Source organism: Carassius gibelio, chromosome B24, assembly GCF_023724105.1.
Source record: "Carassius gibelio isolate Cgi1373 ecotype wild population from Czech Republic chromosome B24, carGib1.2-hapl.c, whole genome shotgun sequence".
Lineage (NCBI taxonomy): Eukaryota > Metazoa > Chordata > Actinopteri > Cypriniformes > Cyprinidae > Carassius > Carassius gibelio.
The window spans coordinates 4,024,189-4,048,911 of NC_068419.1; the positions used below are offsets into that span (position 1 = coordinate 4,024,189).

Sequence of the window (24,723 nt, forward strand, 5' to 3'; positions counted from 1 at the left end):
ACTAAAACACTGTTTTGGTCAAAGGCATATAAAGCAGTATGTATATATTTCTGTTCAAAGTTTGGGGATGGTAAGATGTTATTAATGTGTTTCAAAGTAGTTTCTTATGCTCAACAAGTCTGCATTTATTTGATTAAAAACACAGAAAGAGTGACATTGTGGAATATTATTATAATTTAAAATAACCATAAGTTATTTCTCACATGCAAAGCTGAATTTTCAGCATCATTACTCCAGTGTCACATGATTCTGCAGAGATTTGCTGCTCAAGAAACATTTCTTATTATTATCAATGATAAACAAAGTTTTGATGCTTCATATTTTTGTGGAAACTGTTAAAGTTCAAAAGAACAGCATTTAGTTTAGAAACTTTAGTAACTTTATAAATGTCTCAATTCTTATAAACCCTCCCTTCTGATCAATTTAATGCATCCTTGCTGAATAAAGTATTAATAATAATAAAATGGTGTGGATATGCACTCAGAATATTGTTATGGAATTTACTGTTAGATTTGAAGTCAAATAGCAAAAAAAGCAGAAAGCCCTTTTTTCACAATACTTTTACTTTAAAGCAGCTTTAGAGAACCTATTTGTATTTTTGCAGTATTTGTGTTGTTATTTAATTTTTTGCATTTCTAATCTGCGATTAAAAAAAAAGATCTATAACCATTACCAGCTTTAAGTAAATAAATGCAACGTGCAGTTTATCAGTAACTCTCCTTTTCCAGTAACCAGCCAAACCAGTTTAACAAACCAGATACCAGATAGGTCCCAAAACCTTTGCTCTAATTTGCTTCTAATAAAATGTATGTAAATTGATTGGGAATGTGCAGTAAATACAGAAATAGGCATGACATGTCCAAATCATATAGAATAAACATCAGTAGATCTAGAATCTGCTTTGTCAATCTGAGACGATGCGTGGTCATCTTTGTATGTGTTTTACAAGATTGTTTGTTCTGTGGTATAATAAGGCCATTGTCTGAACTCCACTGTTAAAGATACAAGAGGTCAGTCTCCTCATGGAGTGATAAATGATGAGAGAGAAACTTTGCTCCATTTTCTGTCAATGACTAACAAAACAACCCCTCCCAGTACACAGAGTCCTCTCTCTCTCTCTCTCTCTGCCTCACGCAGTTCTCTCGGCCATATGGCAAAACCCTACAAACTTTTATCTTCAGTCTTTTTGGTTTGTTCTATTATCTACCAGGTGAAATTAATTGTTTCCTATCTGAATTATTTTTAAATTGAACCCATAGATTTAAATGTAAATGCTGCTTTACTATGACATTGAGGGAAAGTATAAGGATTAGTGATAGTTAGTTGAGAACATCATATTTTTCTGCAACAAATGGCCATATTGGCGTTCATTGACCGTTGAGAATATCAAGCAGGTTTAGCTGTGCTTTCATAAATAAAAATTATATTCCTGCTTGATTTCAAAGTGACACGTAGTGGGTTTTTGATATTGACCCAAAATGATATCTCAGTATTTTGGGTGGAAATGGTAATTTTTTTTAATATATATATTTTGCTGAGTGTGCTGCTGTGCGGGTATTTTGGCTGGTTTAAGCCTGTCCTGATATGCCACTACTAACGCCAGTAGGTGGCGACAGGTGCATGTCTTAATGAGTGATTCATTGAATCACAAATGATTTGTTTAAAATGATTGATTATTTTAGAAACAAATGACTGTATATAGACCTATTTAGGAGTTTTTTTTTTGTTTTTTTTTTAGGGCTATCTTGTCTATGAAAGCAGTCTATGTATGGAAGCCATGGCATAAAATAATAAAAAGGTTAATTTTGATTTATTTTTCAAAATTCTGACCTTTTTTTCTTCTTCTCGCAATTCCGAGTTTATATCCCATACTTCTGGCTTTTTATTCCTCAGAATTGATGTACTGGCAATTGTTGCAGTTAAATCAAGTTATAAAGTCAGAACTAGGAGATATAAATTTGCATTTGTGTGAAAAGGAAATCAGAATTGTATGATAAAGTAGGTAAATGTTGTATAGGTTTAAATAGTATGTAATGCTGTAACTGTAGGGCTAATACAGTATGTCTGCATATGTGAATATTATGTAAACATATTGTTTAAAACCAAAATTATGCTTTAAAAGTAGGGTAATCAACAGGTTCCATCTATAGTCAGTTTTTTTCTTTTCTTATTTTGACATCCAAAGGCACAAAAGTAAATTTTTAATCGTATTCCATGGATTCCACTTGCTTCCCTCCACTTTTTATCAATAATATATATATATTTTTTTGCACAGCTGCAAGTGACATAACTGTAACTTCTACTCCAAATTAGTATTATATGTACTATATGAATGTTGCTGTGAGACACACAACAGTTCTACTCTGGCTTTATGTGGAACTATTTCCATTGGCGAAACAGAAAAAAATGTGAATATTGTGTCTAAAATGACCAATTCACGTTCACTCTCACATGCTGATATTCAGGAAAACGCCATTCTTGCTTGTGCTGAAACTAAATTATATCTTATAAATATGAAAACAAAAACCTATACAAAGAAATTTTGCCCTCATAACTTAGATTATATGAGCATTCTAAATTCTAATAGACTTCATGACTCAGTGAATGCTTTTGACTCTAAAGACATGTTTTTGTTCGACATTATTGAGTGAGTAAATAATACTACACTAAATAATATCAGTTTGCACATCATTAAAGCAACAATGATGTAGATGATCGATATTTCACACCCCTATAGACACGGCTCTTTCTACATCCTCAAAATGAATCCTAGCATTCATTCCTATCTGTCAGATGTTCCATCTGAGCTTTTTCTGTGTAGGTGCTTTTATAGTCAGAGGTTTGTTATTAAACGGTTCAATGGTGAGCGTAAGACAATTGGAAACCAAGTCTGTTTCTCTTTTTTTACTGCATTGTCAGTGCCAGTGTGTGCAGGTTTTAATTACACACATGCTGCATGAATTCAGCAAGATTGAAATCATTACCACAGGTTAAGTGTCCACATTCTACTCCCTCAAGCGCCCCCGATCTCTCCACTGCTTGGGGACACGTTGTTTTGTTTTCAAAAAATGCACGTGGTGCTATGTTGATGAAGGGTGATGGAAAAAGAGTCATTTGACTGTCGGTAACCAGATCTATGTCAGACGCTACAGCGTTCCGTAAACACTGAAGCTCAGGAAGACCAGACACTGTGGTATGGAGTGTGTGTTGACAGGGGAACCCTGACTGGACCAAAAGCTGGTGCTGACAAAGATACAGCCAACACATATTCATACACACAATGCATAACATTTTTAACAGACCCCAGGACATGACTAGATGACATTCACTCATGTGTGTCACCCACTCTGTTTTTTGTTGTTGTTTTTTTTTCATGAATTATCTTTTCTCATAAAGCAGTCTCATGATCTTTGAGAATGAGATTTTTAAGACTCGTCAATCCAATACAAAGACGATTTATGAGCAAGTATTCAGTGTCTTATTGCAGAACCTGTTTGAATGATTGATTTGTTTCTGACACTAAAATAAATAATCAATAATAAATTGCAAAGAGAAAAAACACTTTTATTATGATCGTTGTGCAGTATCACTTGATTATTCCATCCCATTATTGCTCCCTCATGATTTGATTTGTCTTGGCCAAAGTTTTCAGATGAAGAGAAATAACATCGACTTGTTTTCAGAACTATAAATGATCTCCTTCTGCGTGTTTTGTTGGCCCAGTATGAGTAAGATTGGGTCAGATGACAAGTGTTCAGTTCAAATCCTGCACCTCACTATTTTTATCTAAATTATTCAGTTGTTGCTAAGGCAACTATCACTATTTCTAGTGATCTAATGGATCTCAGCTATATCAGGGGTGATGCTCTTTTGCCTTGGACTAATAACTAACCACCCTAAACTTCCTTACAACCCCATATAGCAATGCCCAGGATGGATTGTCTCTGTTTAATTTGGGACTTTGTGAAGAAAATACTGCTTGTTTTTTTATTTGCTATACCGAGGAGTTGGTTTATTTTTTTGTAGGTACTTTTTCAATTTTTCTGTCACCCTAGTTTTCAGTCTTTCCCAAACTTATTTCTGAAGCTAAACTGTGAGCTTTAGTATATTCATATTTATTTGTTTGCCTAGTGACACAGCATTAATTTTAGCATTATTTATTATTTTAAATTTTTTAAAATTAATTATATAAGGGTTATATATAAGGGTTGTAACAGTACACAGAAATCACAGTTCGATCACGGTCATGGTTTGACATGAGTTCGGTAAAACAGGATTTTATTTAATTTTTTTTCATTTATTTTTAAAAAATAGTAGCGCTTCATATGATACATGTAGCTTGAGCAGTTGTTTTTGGATTAGATTTTTTTATTTGAATTCGATTGTATAAATTCAAGATTTAAAGCAAAAACAGAATGGTCTGACTTTAGATTTGTGAAATTATGCAGCACCAAACAAAAACAGTAGACAGACTGAATGAAAATGTAGATTTATTCTCTGACAGAAGGTGGCGCTTTTGAAACAGCAGCTATACAGTTTTTCCTTGGTTACCGCTGTAAGCAAAGCAGCTACACTTATAAACACTACTTTAATATGCATTATATTGTGGTAAAATGAAAAGAAAACTGACATTGAAACATTTCTGAAGATGGTCAGCTCCTCTCAGAGATACATTCATATAAACTCCTTCCTATATTTTAAGCATCACAAACAGTGAGCTTGATCTGCCTGCTACAGTATTATCTCCTTTTTGCAGACCTCATAAAAATTCCACACAAACTACATTTTTGGAAATGATTGCAATGCAGTTTGTGTGCAACTCTGGAATAGTGATCGGCCAAAATAAAACAAAAACTGGTTCCGATTTATAGCCGGCATGCCATCTGAACTCACCGTTTATGTTTTGGATTGGTGCGTAGATCATCTGTTCTTCTTCTGCTCTTTCCTGTCCAGTCTACTTCAGTGCTCTGCCATGACGCTTTAAGCTCGACGTCGACTAGACAATGTTCCTATAGAGGGCGCAACAGGATAAGAAATATTTAAAGGACTTCTACATTTACGCTTTGTTTCCAAACAGTTAAAATGACAAATAAATGTGTACTCCGAAAGCTCCACAAGACATGTGTGATTGTATTACTGGATGGTCGAAATTGAACGGGAGAATGCACATTCGAAACAGCCTATTGTACAGGTAAGTTAATCACTGTTCTAATCTAATGCGCTGCTGGAACGCACACACATAGGCTACAGACAGTAGCTCATACGTCACACGCTGATTGTGCCGTTCTCAATAAAATATCATGGAACTAAATCCCAAGGCATCACTAATACTAGAGAGACATATAGAATTAATTCACACATGCAATCGGTCTCTCTAATGCATTAATATAAATGTAATATTTACTGTGCTTTTTTATCTATATCTGATTTAAAATGAGCAGAAATCTTTGAGAAATAAAATGACCCAAAGGCAAAAGAACTGATAAAAATGAGCTGTTATGGGAGCAGTAGCCATCTGGCCAGTGCTGTGTCATATGTCATAGCTGTGCACATGGAGTTTGTCACAGCTCCGTTTGTTCATTAATGACGTCATCAGCGACTAGTCGACTTCGACTTGACTTTCATCACATAAAAGTCGACTTTAAAAAAAATCAGAAGTCGTTCACTCCCTAATATATATATGATCTAATAGCTTAGAGGTTGACAATATTTATTATTTTCATGTGTGTGCTTCAACAAGACCACCGGTCTCATTAAAACCAGTATGCAGTTACGTCCTACTTTTTTTTTTTTTTTTTTTTTTAAGTTTCTTTCTCCTCCTTGAGTTTTTGTGGCCAGTTTCCAGACAATAATTAGCATTTAACTTTGGATCCAAGAAGATATGTTGTTCCAGTAAAAACTCAGAGCAGTATAAACAGGCTGAAGAAGTTCTCTGTGCTCAGACAGGAGGGGTTGGATGTTTTCTAGAAGAAGTGGAACACAATGTGCTTTACGTGTCGGATTACAGCCCTGTTTATCAAAAGCTCTGCTCCCATTGGCCAGAGCCGTGCCGGAAGGAATCCCGCCCACTGCGCCTCAGCCAATCAGCTGCCAGAGAAGTTTTGGTGCATGTGTGAAGGAATTGGAGGTGGAGTGGGGTTCCTACATCCAGTATACTTGTGTGAAATGTGTGTGTGTGTGAGTGTTTGGACAAGCTCAATGGATCGCAGTTCCTGGAAGCGCCTTCAAGTTGCTGCGTATTCCTGCGAATGCTCACAATGACGGATTCCTGAAAATGGCTAGTGACTGCAGCTGACCAATGCCAGAAATCCGGAGGGGGCAATGGCACCCCAGCCCCGCTCCGTAGGAAGAAGCTCCTGATACAGGGAATAAAGAAGGGGGTTGTTTATGTCAACCTGGCCACACCACAAAATGCTACTGCCCAGTCACCCCTCCTGTTCTCCGGTTTCATAGACACACGGGTCTAAACAAGCCTCAGTGTTCTCAACCGCACTCACTTAACCCCTGTGTTCTTTAGCAGTGCTACAACAGAGTAACAACAGGTCAGGATAAATCCAGATATGCCAGGCATCGTTTATCAAAGGTCATCTCATATCGCGCCATCATTGTTAGCTTTTATCAAGTTTACCTGCTTTTTTTATCTGTTTTGAAAGCAGACGTTCTTTTGGGTGTTTATTAGTGCTTAGAGTTTTTTTATTGATTTTAATTTAAACATTGTCAACTTGATTGCACAGAAGAGAACTGAACTGAGCTGGATAGTGACATCACTGACTCCTACAGAGCTGCTTGGTAGTAAATTAAACTCATTCCATAATTGATGAACTTCACACAGTTATTAAACTGAACTGAGTCAATACTGAACCAATGGTTACTGGAAAATTAACTTAACTATTGTCCTCTTTTTTTTCTTTTTTTTTTGCAGTTTGTCCACATCTGAAACATAATTTTCCTGTTTAACACTGTAAAGCTGCTTTGACACAATCTGTATCTGTTACATGTTTTATCCTAATCTGGCTCGAGTTGAGTTTAACACATTGACTTGTAAAGACAGAGTGCTTTTTTTTTTTTTTGACAGTATTGATGTTAAATGACTAAACAGCAAATTTGAGATCGATATAAAATTCCAGCTGATTCATATCCTGAATCAGCAGCCTCTTTGAACACTGAACATAAATCAAAAGAACTTCAGAGAATTTCGTTTTCTATCAGCTTTCCGTGTGAATCGAATGTGCACATCTTCTTGTCACCTTTAGCAAAAGATGAGAGAAATTGATGAGATAAATTTTGTGTTCTGGAACAGTGTTGTAAAAATAACTTAACCACTGATTTCTAGTTGTATCCTTAAGTGTGACTGCATCATATAATAATTGCTGTTAATAGTGTTTATCGTCTGTTTGAATACGTCTTTAATTAATTTTTCAGAAAATTTCTTGCATGTGCACATAAAATGACAGTCACCACTGATAAGCTACTACTAAATATTGTAGAAACTGAATTTTCTGTAAAGTTGCTTTGCAATGATTTGTATCATAAACAGCACTATACAAATAAACTTGAATTGAATTGAATTTTGGAAAGCAAAAGAAAGTATTTTCACTTTCACAATGAAACATCTCCACAACATTGCGCCGGTGGCAACAGCGAGAATCAAAGTTAGCCTTCTTTCTTTGCGTGATTATTTGTGGTGTTTTTTGGAGAACGTAGTTAACTCGTAATTTTTATAAAGAATATTTCTTTCGGTGTGAGACTTTTTTTGCCGTTTTAACATTCCAAAGAGAAAGGTAAACTTGAAATTACATCATACGACCCCTTTAAATACCAGTAATTTGACGATTCTCATTTTGCGTCTGAAAGGGAAACTCCTATAAATACATATTCAATAAGGTCATATGCAAGAATAACTGTCCATGCCTTTTTAGTGCTAATTCTTAACTGCTTGTCTTGAGTAAATCTTGACAGTACTATTTTAACGACAAAAGACGGTTTGCGCTGGTGCAAGCTGTTAGTAAATCTAGCCCTTAATAAACAAATATTAAATATTGTATTTGTTTTTCCATGTCATGTGACCATTAAATAACATCAGAAAACCATGAACGAATGAGCGTTGTGAAGTTATTAAAATATTTACGTTAAGAAAAGTGCATTTCAAGTAAATATTTTTGGTTCAATGGGGTTCGGCTGACAAAACGTTTGTGAAACTCTGTTCTAAACAGTCTACTAAACACTGTTTGTTAATGGTTTGCACATTAAGTTGTTTGAGCTGAATTCTTTGCTGAAAATGTGGACAAGAAAAAGAATAAAAGTAAAAAAAATTCAGGAATATCAATGCAGTTCTGCCTTGCAAGCACTTTTTTAACTAAACAACGTGTCTTCAAATCAGTGTGAAGAATGTACGAATCAACTCTGTTTATTTTTGTATTCTACTATAGTTATCTCTACTGTGCAATCAAATCACTGTCTAGCATGTGAAAATATATTTAAATACCAGCCTGTTTGTTTAGTCCTGTGGTTTACCGGCTCCAAAAAAGTCACCGGTGTCTGTGAACTGACTGTAGAGACTATTAATACATGCAAAAATATCTTTTTGAGTATAGAAACACCGCCGTGTGACCGCTGCGAGTCAGTCCATAGATCAAGTTATTAGTTAAGCCCCGTCTGGTGCCAAAGTCAACATTTAATCTGCAGACAGTATCTGTATCTATGTAAGTGTTTGTTGTTGGGATGAAGCTTCCCTGTTCATCAGCGACTCACATTTGCAGGTCTTAATTTTGGGCAGTTTATTTATAACTACAGTTTGTCATAATAATTTAAAATGCCTGCTGGATTTTTAGAAAGGTAGTCACAACTTCAGTCTTTCTTAACCACTCACTTTCTTGCCATTTTAATTTCAGTTTAGTGTGCTTTATTATTGCCCCAATAAAATACTGAACTTCTATGTTGTAAAAATAAAGAGCAAAATTTGTAAAATAGAGTTAAATGACAGTAGTGCAAATTGAGTGAATAAGTCATATTTAGATACGGAAACTAAATCAGTAGTGCAAAGCAGTTGGGAATAATTTACTAAAGGTTGTTCATTGGCTCTTTTCCCTCTCTTTCTCAGGTTGTGTGCTCTAGTTCAGGACAGTTATGGGATGTTCGGTGAGGTTCTTCTGCACTGTGTGTCCACAGAATCAGAGATCCAGCAGAACTCGGAGCAACTGGAGGGCCATGTGTGTCTCCTCCAGGCCCTGAGAGTCGTCCAGCGTCTCACACGTGAAAAGTGAGTCTATGATACATTACATGACACTAAAAACATCCTGCTGATCTGAAAAATATGATTTTAAACCATCCTTTTATTTTATTTTATTTTATTTTATTTTTGAACATGTAATAATTTAGCAGATGTTTTTATAAAAAGCAACTCACAAATTAGGACACTAGCAATAATATATATTATATTATAAAACAACTCGTGCCTGCTGGATTTTATATTATATTATATTATATTAGATTAGATTAGATTAGATTAGATTAGATTATTCTTTGTAATATATTTTCATAAATATTTTTTAATTGTTGTTATTAATTTACTTATATAAATACTGATTACATAATATTTATGAATGTCATATTTATTTAAATATTTATGTATAGGTTTATTTTATGTGTATTTGATACATATTCTTGTATTATTATACATATATAATTGTTATTAATATGTGTAAACATAAATATTTATTTACAGGATATAGATTTATGAATTAAGTTATAGTAGTATTTATAGAATATAAGTTAAAATATAAAGAGCAAATTTCAAATGAAATGTATTTGTCCTCTTAAACCCAACTGTTTGTTTAGTATTCAAACAGCATATCTTCATATTTTGTCTCAAACTGTACCCTGATTTTTTGCATTATTTGTGAAGGATCAGTCAACTTTACTGCACTCCATTGAACTGAAAGTTAATATGAGCTCTTATGTGCACCTGCTCCAGCTCACATTAACAGCTCACAGTGTCAGTGTGTCTGCAGCACTCCAGCCTGCTAGATTTACATCTGCGTTAGGTATTTTATTGGCCTTGACCACATGCGTCTGCTCACTCAAGGTTGTCTGCGTGGTCACTGCTTTAACATATGTGTTGATTAAGTTGAAGGTGGCATGTGATGGGAAATTCTGGCGACACGTTTCCACAGATATGAACATGAGCCGTGTACACGAATACCCAAGATGTCTTTCAGCATGCACTGCTTATTTGGGATCAGTGGCCATCTATATGGTGAATATGGTCTGTGAGATTAGGGTTAGAGCACTTGAGGAAATTCTGTCATCATTTACTTGCTCTTGTACTTCAAACCTTCAAAATGGTGTGTGTGTGTGTATAGAATGAAAGTGAGTGGGGACTGTCAGTCTCCAAAAAAGACACTAAGAACATAAAATATGTCCTTTGAAGCCATATGATTGCTTCATTTGAAGAAAAATTTGAATTTTACGAGTTATTTGCTGATAATATTAGAGAACGGGAAGATTCTCAGTAAATAACATCACATCTTTTCCTCACATAAAGCTAGTGAATGATGGTTTTAGAGCACTTGAAATTCAGTGCAGAAGTCATTTAGACTGCGTTCATGATAATTTTATCACATTTTAGCAGTCAGAGTTCCTAATTCCCACTTTCATTAAATGGAAAAGAGCAGCCTGGACTTTATGACTAATATCTCATCTTGTCTTCTATGGATGCACCTCATTTGGAACCAGAGTTATTTTATTTTCATTTATAAACTATTATAGTTTTTATTAATGTTTATTAAATTAGATTTAATTTTTAGGTTTAATATTAACATTTTAGTTAATTGTTAGTCATTTGATACTTTTTGATACTTGATACTTTTTGTCAGATCTGTTTTGTTAATTTTTTTTTAAATATTACTATTTAGGTTTAATTTATTTTGATTTTAGTTTAGTTCACTTGTAGTTTTTATTTATTACCAGTTAGTAAATTTAGTCCATTTAATCCATTAGTTTCATAAAATATTTAAATATTATTTCAGCATTATTTCTATTAGCAAAAATAAAGGAGAAATTGTAAATTTTGTGGTTAGCTACACCTTAAATAAATGATTCTGTGCATGTCTGGATCAGTTGTGTATCGCACCTTCTTACAGTGATCTAGCTCATCTTATCTGTTTCATCTTATCCATCTTGTTTTTAACGCTATTTTTTAGTTCCTCTTTTGTAAGTCACTCTGGATAAAAGCATCTGTTAAATGCATTAATCTAAAACATTCTGGTAAAATTAGTTAATAATCAGGAATAGGCAGTATGAACAGTATGATTGTCTGTACTGCAAGACATAAGATATATGGCTTTCAGTCTCATTCTCTCAGTGCGTACTAAGCTCCTCTTGAGTGTTTTCAGCGAGGGCTCGTCCTGCTGGACTGGATGGGGCGGTTGAGCGGGTCAAGGGAAGAGCTGAGGGGGAAAGGAGAGCTAGACTGTGATTGGGACAGCTGTGAAACTGGTTGTGAGTGATCAGATCACACTGCACTGAGGCACACACAGGGTTCAAGAACGCTCCACTAAGAACATTTTATTCTTGCGATCTAAAAATCCATTTATGATCTGTAATGAAATATCAAGAACTTCTGATGATCTCCAAACAGCCACTTGAATACCCTAACTATACTATTAAAGTTTTTTTCAGTATTTTGAATTAGCTTTTATTTTTATATTGTTAACTTTCTTTTAAATTTAAATTCAAAATTTTGAATGTTTTTGTCTTTTTTTTGTACTTTTTAAAATCTTTCTATTTAAATGTATCTTTTTAAATAATATTTGTTTGTTTCTTTTTACATTTTCAAAATTATTTATCGTAATTAAAATTTGTAGAAAGTTTATGCTTTTGCCATTTTCTTTTATCCTATTTTAACTATGTAGACCGTTTTAGTTTTAGTTTTTATTTCCAGTTTAGTGCTTATTTCAGTTAGTTGCCAGGCAACATTTTTCCTTTAGTTTTTCATCAAAAATTGTTAATGTCCCATTTTTTCAGTTACAGCATAGTTTCAGTTTTCGTTAACGAATAATAACCCTGGTACATACTTGCACCATATCTGTTATAATTGTCATATTGTGGGAGTGTTTATCCGTTAAAATAACATTTGGCCTGCCAAATATTAAATTATCAGCATTTTGAATAGTGATAATTACATTTTTGAATGGTTTAATGACAGATTATTTGTGTGTGTGTGTGTGTGTGTGTGTGTGTGTGTGAACAAGCCTCAGCCTGCTAGTGAAACTGATCTTGTATTTGTCAGCAGACACTTTTCGGCTCCAACAGAAGCTTAACTTGGCAGCACGTCAGTCCAGCCGAAGCTAATGAGACTGACAGTGTATACGCTTCACCTTCGGCTCCCGTGTTTCTAGAAGGACCCCTGAATTTGAACATTCAGAGATTGAAACCTGATTTATTTTCCTCTCTCTTCTCATTGCAGATGTTCTGTGCTCTTCAGTTTGATTGACAGTTTGTGGCCTCCTCCGGTTGATCCAAAATCTCACGACGATCTTCTGCAGTCTCCCAGTGTAGGTTTTCAGATCACATAGTAAATCACAGCCGTGTTTACTTCATATTTATCTCGCATGCCTCTTGCTTCTGGAAGATTCCTCCTGGATAGCGGCAGAACAACGTCAAAACAACCACTGCGCTGCGTTCTTAACCAAAGCACATATAAATAAACCTTCAGAGCTTAAAAATACAAAATTACTCATTAGCGGTGGTTGCGAAGACAAACATTACTGCAATTTCTCGTACTAAGAGTTAGTGATTTAAACAAACCCCTGACTCTGTGTATTAAACGTTGCGGTGCGACTCGTCCCATACCAGACATGAATTTATGCTTCAGATTTTCATCTAACAGACAACAAATCCCTTAGACTTACACTGAACGAGAGACTTGTGTCATAATGTCAACTGTATCTCGCCATTAAAATCTGCTTGTTTTGTAAATAATGTGTTGCTTGGGACAGATAAGTAGTTACAGTCATCATTATTAGGCTTAGGTTTAAAAACCCAAGGTTGCTTTAGCTTTAAAGGAAGAATTTTCTACTATTCATAGCATTTTAATATTCTTTTGTGTCTTGAAAGACTACTTTTGAACCTTCCCTAAACCTTCACCAAAAACTGATTTTTTCATCAGAGTGGGCTAAGTAATGTAAATCTATGCTAATCTAGGCAGTCATATGTTAACAAGCTTACGGTGGCTTCTGAATGAGTGTTCTTGCTGTTTTGTTTTTTATAAATAATCTAAGTTGACTGGGAAGGGAGCTTTACTTTGGGTGACAGAGATAAATGGCATTCGTCCGTTTCCATAAAATGACCCTTCTGAACTATTTAAGGAACTACTTGATTTTGAAATAGTTTTTGCTTTCCAGGATGGCGTCCCACCGCCCTGTTTCTGCTATAGGCTGAGCATCCAGCTGAAAAACATGGTTCTGTTATCAGGACAGACTGAATCTCCACTGTACCGACCACCTGTACTTCAGACGCTAAGAGAGATCCTTCAGGTGCAGCATTCATAATGACAAAAACAGATTGACAGAGAACTCTTTCACACGCTTAAAAAAATGACAAAATAAAGAAAAACCTGTATACTTGAAGATTTTTATGTGTGTGTGTGTTTGTGTGTGTGTGTATGTGTAATGTGTGTGTATATATATAAATATATATATATATATATATATATATATATATATATATATTTTTTTTTTTTTATTATTATTATTATTATTATTATGCTGAAAAAAAAACCTCATCTTGGCGTCTCATCTTAAGATATCATTCAGATATATTTTTTTATATTTTTAAAATTATCCAGTAATGTTAATTTATTGAAAATTAATTGGTGGAAAGGCGTGGAGCAGTGTTATTAATATTATTTTAGCATTATTTATATACATTTGTAGATTTTTAGTAATTTTAGTGTTATGTGCTTGTCATTTTTAGTAGCTAATTAATTTGTAATATGTATTATTTATTTGTATTATTATTTGTTATTTGATAATATTTATTACCTATATATGTAATATTTATTTTTACTTCAGTTTCAGTAATCAAACATTTATTTCAGTCATTTTTCCAGGTAATATTCCCACATTTTAAGTGTTTTTTTGTTTTTGTTTTTTTACTATATGTTTTTCATCTGATCTTAAAATTCTGTTTTATTTCAGCTTTTTTCAATGAATGAAAATTATATTTCATAATTTTAATTTTTAACAATACAAACAGTGCTGTGCAAAGCATGAAATCATTTTATTTTAATGTAAAAATGTTTTTGAATGATTCTTTCTCTGTTTTTTAGGATAAATCTTCAAGGCGTCGTTGCAGCTTTCGGGCCACTGTGGTTCATAAACAATTACTGGTAATGTTTTCTCAACCTATTTTTAACAACAAATGCATAAATCAGATAATTTTTCATCACAGCTATATCTTTGTGGGACGCCTTGGCACGCCTGGTTTAAGGAGTGTGGGAAATAGTCCTTAGCTTTGTCTATAGATTGTCTTCTTGAGAACCCACCGTAGCTGTTTTCCCAGCACGTTTGCCAAGTCTTCATCCCTCAGGGTTGCTTCCATACTGTACACCTTTGGAAAAGCTTTTGGAAAGCTTTACGCACTGTTTGACGCAAGCTTCCCGTAAGTGACGTCATCCATTGACAATCTGTTTGACTGATCTAGCAGACTCAAGACTTTGGACTTTGATAACCTGGGATTTATTTGTAAAAGGTTAAGGGTCATGAATACACACTCGTCTGGATAGTAGATTAACCTTTTTTTTGTTTTGTTTTGATTCGCTCTGTTTGCTTTGCTTTTGACATTGCACATCTGCGTAGGTGTATGAAGGAACAGCCTTTGTGGGAAACCGTCCCTAAAGCATTTTTCCCCTGATAATGACAGATTTATGTCTTTATAAATAATGCAAAACAATTGAAGTTTTATTTAGCTTTGTGTATTCAGACCTGTGTTTGATAAACACCAAAATTTTACCCAAATTTGTTTATACATGAACTATAAAATGATCTAGTACAGGCCAGTGTAATATGATATGCAGGTAATATAATTTATTTAAAAAAAAATATTATTATAAACATAATTTTATCTTTTCCATTCTTCTGAGCAGCTTTTTATGCTTTTATGTGTTATGTCCCAAAATTGTGCCTTAACATAGTATTATCTAATATATAGATTATTTTTTTTATATTGAAGTATTATAATAATTTCTTTCCTTTTCTTATTCCTGAACATGAGAAATACTCAATTGTACACAATATTTTTGTCTACATATTTGAAAAGAGAAAAGTTCGTTATATATTGAAAGGCATATTCCAGTGCTAATCTTAAAATCTGAAGTCAGTTCATGATAATCTTTTGAATAGATTTAACTGATTTGCACATGCATCTTGGTCTTGCAGAGCTCAAATGCAGGTGAGAGGGAGATGCTGCTGTTTGTGACCGATCCCAGTCTCCAAAGGGAGCCAAACACAGACGGGAACAGGAGAACCGTAGCTGTGTGTCTGAGCCGGTCCTGCCTGATCCAGAGCTCAGTCACACAGGCCCTGGATGCCCTGCAGACACAGCCTGTTCTGATGTTCAGAGACGCTGTGGAGGAGAATGGTATTTCACCTGTTAGACATGAACACATCAGCTGTCTGTATGTATTGTCTCATGCACAGATTTTTATACTGACACTGTGCATTTTGAAGGACTGGCTAATTACTAGTTCAGTCTACAGTAATGGTAGTAATTGTGAAGTATTATAATTAACAGTGCCTCTGGTAACTGGTGCCTCTTTGCGAATCATAATTGTAAAGCCAGTGAGATATATATATATATATATATACATATATATATATATATATATACACACACACACACACACACACACACACATTCACACACAAACACACAAATAACTATAAAATCACATTTTGTAAATCTGCAATTAAAACATCCTGATTTTCTGATTTATTAAGGTTAACAAGATCTGAAACAAAAATCAAATCCATAAATAAAATTGTTTCTTCAAATTAAAATCTAAAAATGAAAACAGCAGCCGTTCTTTGTCAAACTATATAATTATCCAAATAATACTAAATACACTGATTATAAGGTATTATAGTGCATTATACATTGTGACATTATTTTCATGACAATCATTACTAGTATGTGAAAATAATAATATTAAGTATAAATTAGAAACAAAAAAAATATATATATTATTTATATATATATATATATATATATATATATATATGTATATGTGTATATATATATATATATATATATATATATATATATATATATATATATATATATATATATATATATATATATATATATATATATATATATATATATATATATATATATATGTATATATATATATATATATATGTATATATAATGCATAATATAAATAATGGGTAGTATCTATTTAAGTTTTACGTTTTTTAATAAAAATAAAAAAATTGAAATTTATTCACTTTTCATCCCTTTTTATTTTCCACTTGATTTTAGGGGTGAAATATGACCTGGATATTTTTTCTTGAGATGCAGCCACAAATGCTTTATAATGCATTCAAAATTCAGTTTTAAGGAAAAGTTCAGCACTACTGAATGGAAGCCATTCAAGCTGAAAGGCTCTGTGGTTGCTTCTTCATGTCTGAACTATTTAGAGATTTAGAGGTTTCCTACATTAATCTTAGTGTTGTTATTTCTCAGAGCCATGAGAGTAGAACATTCCGTGACATTAAGCTACTGCTCCTTTTTTGTAAACCAGCGCAGATATTCTGCTGGGAACAGACGGTGATCCAACTGGAGCCAGAGAACTCATCCTTCTCCATACCACGGCCCATCATACTGGACCACCTGGGTCCAGAAACCCCCCCATACTCTCTCTGCACTGTCACAGGTTGGTATATTCCACCCACAGCCTCCCTTGTTTTTGAGGAGTTGGTACGACCCAGATCTCAGGGGGGTACAGCATGTTTGGCCATTTAAACAAAACCAGTTGTTTGTTGGCTCAGGCTTTGTTGTTGATGCTTTGTTAGGGACCTTCTTGTGGTTTGTTATTTGCTTTTCCTCCTGAAAGATCTTCCTCCCACATGTTGAAGTTGTCTTCTTGCCTGGTTTTGAGATATAAAAGTCACATTTTGTTACAAAGTGTTCTGTTCATTCCCTTATTATATTATTTTAACTCATGCAAAGTGATGCCATCTCTGTGTATTCTTTCATTCTTTAAATGATCCACGCATATTGACCATCTTCTTAGGAGAAATAGTTTTTGAGGGTTGTTTCATTGCTTTTCAAATGTCATCATTAATACCACATATCTAAAAATGTTCCATTCAGAAAATGGAAAACAGTCTTATATTTGCGCCTTGTTTTTTGACTGAGAGCTGTCCAGTTAGACAGGAAGAGACCGTCTGACATATTAATTCATTAAAAACATAGGCCTGTGTCATATAGGGACAGTTCGTAACCAGCTATAAAGAAAATAGGAAAAATTTAATGTATGGATGGTTAAAAGTTTAGAATTTCTCTCCAATGTATATTTAATACATTTAATTGTAATATAATAATTTTTCCGAAAATGAAATGGCATAATTTATCAGAAAATCTACCAACAAACTTTTGAATATTTTTAGATAACTTTTTGAGTGAATATTGTGTAAAAAAAAAATATTTAATTTGTAATAGTTTATTTAGTTTTATTTTTTTATTGATTTTATTGATATATGTGTCTCTGTGTATCTTTTCATTTTGACATTATTTTCATAATCTCATTATTGTAATGGAAAATGTATTAATTATATTAGTAATTATTGTAATAATAATAAGCAAATATTTTCATTATATTTTAATGTATGTATACATCATAGTAGTATATATTGAAATAATTAATTAAATGATTTAAATGAATTACAAAAACAGCAAAATCTTGATGGTCCTTTAAAGATGCATTATTTTTTTATTTTGTTTTTGGGCGGAAATATGACCTGCCCATGTTTTCATAATGCATTACAGGTTAAGATTAAATCTGTTTCAAGGAAATGTGTTATGCTTTGATTTTGTCATCCACACTCAGGTTTCAAGCAGACATTAATTCGTCTGTTATTCAAAGTCAGTTAGAGGATAGAAATGCGATATTTGACACTCCATGTTAGACTTTGAAACTCCTGAAGATAAGACAAATCATCTGACTCAAAAGTGTAACAAGCACAAATTATCTTCTGCAGTGGTCAGCAACTTCAGCTTCTGGCTGCGTGCCGGAGGATCCTCCAGAGAGCAGAGGTTCACGCAGGGGTCTTATCACTCTGCCTGCTGTCTGTTATGTAACACAGATGTGTGTTTGTGTGCTGCGTCTTACTGATTTTACGATCTTATTTGTCAGAAAATGTCCATGCAGAGCCTAAATGTAGTGTTCTCAGAAGAAGTCTGAACAAACAAAGTCATAGAATATGTGTTGATAATATTTTTGTGTTTAGTATTTCATAATTCATTTCTCAGTAGTAGGTCCAATCAGAAAGGTAAAAATAGCAGTGATGAGCTCATTTACACAGCATGGAGTACAAATAATAGTGATGAAACTAATTCCCAAAGACAACATTCTGAAAAATAAATCTATGGTTCCATGAAGAACCTTTAACAGTGATTCCACCAAAGGTTCCAAAAAATGGTTCTTTTTCAATGAAACGTGAACCAAAAATGATTCTTTTATGACATCACTGTGAAAAACCCCTTTTGGAACTTTTATTTTTTTACTGATTTGAATGAAGTGTGTGAATGAAATGCTTTTAATTGTGGGTACAATTTGAATGTGTTCTACAGGTGTGGTTGTAGCAGTGGATGAAAACACAGCGTTCTCCTGGCCCACCTGCAGCTGTTGCGAGAGCTGCCATTTAGAGACTCGAGAATATCAGTAAGTCCAAAGTTCTCCTACAACTCTCCTCTAAGTCCAAACCGGTGACCAGAACAATCCTAAGTGAACATCAGCGTACAGCATCTGTGCTAAGGATGGGCTGACAGATTAATGTCAGTTCTAGAAAACGAATGCCTATACAGACATTATTAAAACAGCATCACAGCTGCAAATTCCTACTTGCGTCATCTTGTAAACTGAAGTGTTTACTGAGTCCCAAATGCTTTCTTAATTAAATTGAGTTTTCCCAAAGTGCATCATAGGGGACGTGTTTGTGGCAGTTTATTCTCTTCCAGAAGCCACAAAAACAGACTTTGAGGAAGAGTTTGAACATTTGCTGAAGATTTCCTCACCCTCAGGCCATCCAAGATCTGACCACAACATTACAGTAATCCACACCATTGAAAAGCTGCATGTTTATAAGAAACAAATCCATCATTTTGAACTTTGAACCAGTGCTTCCAGCTAAAATACAAGTCGTCTGTCTAAAATATTGCTTCTTCCAGTGGAAAGTTGTCTTGTCTGAATTAGCAGAGAATATGTACAGATCAAACAACGTATACTAGCAGAAACCATCCAAAACAATTGTAAACAAATATGTTGTACTATGATGTGAGAGGACAACACTGGAGGAAGCGTTATTATGAATTATGGTCTGAAAATGACCGTTTAAATGATTTGTTTTGTTTCTTACAAAACAGCTTTTCAGAAGTTCAGTGATGGACTGGGATGGTGTGGATTATTTCGTTTTTTTATCAGCTGTTTGGACTCGCTTTCTGACGGCACCCATTCACTGCAGAGGATCTAATTTTTTTCATGTTTGATTCAGAAATATTTCCAATTACGGAAGTTAAATGCTGTTGCTTGTCAACTTTAAAAATAGACATCCCTATAACCAACAGCAGTTAATAATGCTAGAAACACCAAGTTAATGGGTTTTATTACTGAGGAATGTATGAAAAAAGTATATGCCTTGAAATCCAAGGCAAGTCCTTTGAATAAAAGAGTCTGCCAAATAGAATAGACAGAATAATGGTGCTGTCCTGGAATGCTAAATGCAGTCTGCATAGTTGTTGACCCATATGTGTTCAGAGTTAATGCGTAAGACTCCTCCGTTTCATTGTGTTTAATCACAGCCTACCACATAGCTAAATGGTTTCCTGTGTAAGAGTAAAGCTGAAGTGATGAATCATGGTGCCTTTGGGCCCTCAAACTGAAAAAGAAACCAAAAAACATTTGAAAAACATCAATAAAGTTGCATATGTGCTGGTTTCTAGGAAAGGATTCCTCTGTTTAGCATGTGGAGCAGTGGTGGATGAACCCACCACAAAGATGCAGCTGGAGGTGTTTCTGAGCTGCTCCCCACTGAGTCACTGCACCATCAAAGTCAAGGTGAGATGATTTCAGCTGCTGGATGTGGAAAATGTACATTCCCACTGTCCACATGTTATAGTCATATATATGTATGTTTAAAAAAAATAAAGTGATGCAGATAATAATTTGCATTAATTTAAATGTTACATTTACATTACTTTCAAAATAAAATCATGTCCAGTTTTTCTGCTATTACAATTTTTTTTAATAGAATGAATGCAATACAGCCGACAGTTTTATGACATATAAATGCTATCAGATTAGATTTTTTTGTTACAGAAAAATATAGGTCCAGGTTTTTTATTTTGTAATATTTAAGTAGAATAAATTAAACTCAATACAGGAGACATTTTATGCTATATAAATTCTTTACATTATTTATATAAATTTTATTTAAATGATATCAGATTTTCACTAGTCACAGAAAAATGTGCTCCAGGTTTAAAGTGTACAGCAAATGATATATACATACTTTACCATTTAAATTCTTAAGTACTTTTTTGCACATTATGATAAAGTGAATGGTATTTTTCACATTATATATGACATAGAGACCTCTTCATAGAGACCTCTTCATGACAGGTTTCATGTATCAGTTCTTTTAATTCTGCTCTCTTGAAAACAAACTGTATCTACATCTCACATGACATTAAAATGACAATCATAAACACTCGAGAAAGTGAAGCTAGCAGGATTTTATCACTCATGCAGAAATGCAAATGTTTTTCATCTAGTGTTTATCTTTTTTCTGTTTTATTTCCTGGAAATTGCAGCGAAAGTGGAGGGTCACGTATTATGGAACAGATTTAATGAGATATCTCTCATATGTTATCAGAGTTTCACCCACAGAAACGGAACAAAGTTTAGACCGCTCAGTAAACGATGAGGCATGAAAGGGAAAGTTTATGTGTTCTGATCTTAAACGTAAATAAATTACATTCTGTCAATCACAAAGAATAATTAGCCACTGTGTTGTCTGTTATTGTTACATTGACTTGCTCCTTAAGCACAAAATCAAGTAGTCTTAAGTCTATATTAACAAGAATTGACTTAATACTAAGCTATTTTTATAATGCATTTAGTTTGCACTATGAAAAATTATTTTGTCTAATGCTTTTAAGTGTAAATGTCTCAAGATGCTTGATTTGACGAGGTCAGAGGGTTGATTTCCTGAGGCCTTCAGAGCCTTCATGTTTCATACAGTTTTTGTTTTCATATTCCTGCCACATCATATGAATCAAATTATGATATTAATGCATTCATGTGTTTCAGTTGCAGCAAAAGACCATTCAGTCTCTTTTAAACTCAAGCTGTACTGAGGTACGATTCTGGACTTGCTGTGTGAAAGTGCTAGTCATTTAGAACCATTTCTGTTTTGAATTCAGAGTTAATTGTTTGTTTGTTTGACAGGGTTACAGTGTGGAAAATGTTCTTGGGTCGGAGATCGGTCCTCTCAGCGTCTTCGTCCACGTCGTCAACAGAAGTCACACTGTTTGGATGGGTTTGGAGGAGTGTGACCTGCACTGACTAGCACACTTATTTGTTCATTTCACGGTTTAAAAAGAATGATTAGTCAACACTAGTCTTGCCTTATTTCCAAATGTTTGTAAATAAACCAAAAATGTGTAGAGTGCTAAAATAACGGATCATTCTGGAGTCTGTAGTATCTGAGTATTTTGAAACAAGAAATAATAATATCAGTATGAAAGATGCTCATGTGATGTCCAGTATCGGCTGATAAAATATATTTTTGTTGTCAATCAAATGATGGCATCTGTATTATGGTGGTGTTTAAGTTAATTGTATAGTAATTGCTCTCTATGAAAGCTGAACTCCTACATTCACTATAAATAAACGTTTTATGCCATCAAATAACTGATCAAGTCATTTTCATGAAAGATAAGCCAATATTATTTCTTAACAACCATTTTTAAGTGTCTAATAGCTAGTATGCAAAATCTGATAATAAGTACACAATAAAACCTAATATGTTCTATTAATATTTATAATGTTTAATGATTGTTAATTATGTAATTTAATTCTACTATGAATGGGTCTAACTGCAACTACAAATGATACTCCTTTTGTATTCACCTGTTCCATTGTTGCTGTAGTTCTTTTTTTTCTAAAAAAGTTGCATCAATTCGTCAAGTTCTTAAACAATCTTTGTAGTACTTGTAGCCCTTATTTACTAACTTATATTTAAAAGCAAATGCAGCGACTTAAGAATTTATTTTTGAGGTCTGGCAAATTTGGAAATGTGTCACTCTAGTGTTTACCACAATAAATACCACGTGTTTTATTCTTAAATCCAAAATCGCTTTTCATTACAACCCACGTGACTTCGTATATTCAATTTAAAAATCCCTATAATCACGAATCACGATCCCGTCGAGCTGATCGACAGCAACACCTTCCAACAGACCACGCCCCCTCAGACCCGCCCCCATGCACACATGCGAGTTCACATGGATCTTTTTGGAAGTTTCTCTTCCATTTATTATACATTTGTACACACTGTACAATTTCAAACATGCTCTGCCATTAATACGAAGTTTCTGGGAATTATAAAACGGGTACCATAAAAACATATATGAAGTTTTTTCTGTAATAATTTAGAATACAAAAACATTCACAAAAATAATCACGACGACACCATGAGGTGCCAAAGTCCATCATCCGATGTGCAACTTAATGCACGTCTGCTACAGAAGAACATAGTAATTCAAGTTCACTGAGGTATGTTTTTGGCAAGGTTTTTGGGGAGCGCGCTCTCTGTCTCTCTTTCCTCGACGCGCGTCACCGACTGTCAACAGCCGCGCGCGCCGCAGTCCCAAACGAAGTGTCTGGCATGTGTTTGAAGAAGTTTCTGAGGCTGGTGAGTTCTCTCGTCAGCTGATCGATGGTTTTGTGCAGGCGCTCGTTGTCGGCGCTCAGCTCGATCATCTTCTGCTGCATCTCCATGTTGCGCTGCTTCGCCTTGTCCCTGCTTTTACGCACGGCGATGTTGTTCCTTTCGCGCCGCTGCCGATACCCCGGACTGTGCCTGTCGATTGACTTCTTGCCCTTTTCCTTTCCAGGCCTCCTCTGGGTGACGGGTTCTGGCTCGGGTGTGGTGGGAGGTGTCGGCTGACCCGTGTGCATGAGGCTCACGGTCGTCTGCGCGCACGTTTCGATCTGAGATGGTAAGGAAGAGGACTGTTCGCTGTCGCTCCAGTCCGCCTCCTTGATCGGTGCACAAAACGTGCCCTTGCTAAAGCCACCATCATGGTGCTGCAGCCTCTCCGCGCTCGGCAGGTAAAAGTCGGGCTTTTCTTGCTTCACGGTGTTGTTGAACAAGTCTGCAAAGAGCTCGTCGTTGCAGATCTCCAGAGGAACCGTGGAGATGGACTCGATGTAGGCGCTGAAGTCGATGGCGCTCTCATCATCGTAGATGGCAGGCGCGTTGCTGAGCTCCATCATGCTGCTGCTGTTGTTGTTGTTGTCCTCGGGCGTGCCATGCTCTCCCCCGGATTTGGCATCCCCTGGCATGACTTTATTGTCATAGAAGTTGGCAGGCTCCATGGCCCAGCTCATGTTGCATGGTGGCGTTACGCACTGGGAGTCCAGGTTGTACATGTCAGACATGGACGCAGCGAAACTTAATTAGCAGATCCCTTCCTCGTCCCCTTGACAGTCCTCAAAAAGCGTAACTTTTCACGCGCAATCACACCCTGTCTCGCGCAACCAGCGCGTATCTCCAAAAGTCTGTCTGTTTCTTAAACAGGTGTTAAAGTCCTCTTAGCTCTCTATCACAACTCTGCTGTCCGCGCGCTTAAGTACGAGCGCACTGCTTGCGTCACGGCTTCACCGCCCCCTTCCAGAAGCCAGTGACTGTCCAGCGTCAGTCACGTGTTTCTCCTGAGCTCCTATTCGAGGAGACTCGGGTGTGTGTGAACGCCTACAGCAACTTTTAAGAACAGCCTGTCAGAACTTCATGCTGTGGAACATGAGGGCATGCTTGGATGAGTAAATTAATTTAATGTGCCCCTACCAGTATATATACATGCATAAAAAAAAGAATAAAATTGAGAAAAGAAAATAATGTTTGGCTCGTGTTTACTATTATTTATTAATTATGTTATTAGGCTATTATAAATATTAAGGATTTATTAGTAATGTTTTGATTATTATTATTATTATTATTATTATTATCATTAATTATTATTATGACCTCAAGTTTTTATGTGTAGAAAGAAGGATCATTGAGAGAAATTAAAATTAATGCACCATTTTCAACCTTCCTAAATAAATACATAAACAAATTAAAAGTCATTTTCGTTTTGTTCCTATTTAATGTTGTTGTAGTTTGTCATTCATATTTGTGGTGGTGGTAATAGTTGTTAATATTACCTAATTTTGTT

At 34.8% G+C, this 24,723-nt stretch overlaps 2 protein-coding genes across 3 annotated transcripts in view; one reads left to right on the forward strand and one right to left on the reverse strand.

The window, feature by feature from the left end:
* The window catches only part of spidr (scaffold protein involved in DNA repair), a 44,168-nt gene extending 21,973 nt beyond the window's left edge, over nt 1-22,195 (forward strand). Inside the window, exons 11-20 of one of the 2 annotated variants that reach the window (XM_052595448.1) lie at nt 9,101-9,259; nt 12,467-12,554; nt 13,404-13,535; nt 14,330-14,389; nt 15,438-15,639; nt 16,805-16,936; nt 18,856-18,946; nt 20,224-20,338; nt 21,593-21,640; nt 21,731-22,195. In XM_052595448.1, coding sequence (XP_052451408.1) covers nt 9,101-9,259; nt 12,467-12,554; nt 13,404-13,535; nt 14,330-14,389; nt 15,438-15,639; nt 16,805-16,936; nt 18,856-18,946; nt 20,224-20,338; nt 21,593-21,640; nt 21,731-21,847 — 1,144 coding nt within the window. In that variant the 3' untranslated portion in view covers nt 21,848-22,195. The remainder of the gene's footprint in view (nt 1-9,100; nt 9,260-12,466; nt 12,555-13,403; nt 13,536-14,329; nt 14,390-15,437; nt 15,640-16,804; nt 16,937-18,855; nt 18,947-20,223; nt 20,339-21,592; nt 21,641-21,730) is intronic. The other variant, XM_052595449.1, reaches the window with a different exon arrangement.
* Nucleotides 22,196-22,793: 598 nt separating this feature from the next.
* LOC128012881 (CCAAT/enhancer-binding protein delta-like) lies at nt 22,794-24,154 on the reverse strand. The gene has a single exon (XM_052595454.1). The coding sequence runs from the start codon at nt 23,945-23,947 to the stop codon at nt 23,120-23,122; it is 828 nt and encodes a 275-aa protein (XP_052451414.1). The 5' UTR covers nt 23,948-24,154; the 3' UTR covers nt 22,794-23,119.
* Between the last annotated feature and the right edge of the window lie 569 nt (nt 24,155-24,723).

Excerpts from the sequence above, each read along its gene's own strand:
- LOC128012881 (XM_052595454.1), bottom strand. The coding sequence starts at position 23,947 with ATGTCTGACATGTACAACCTGGACTCCCAGTGCGTAACGCCACCATGC.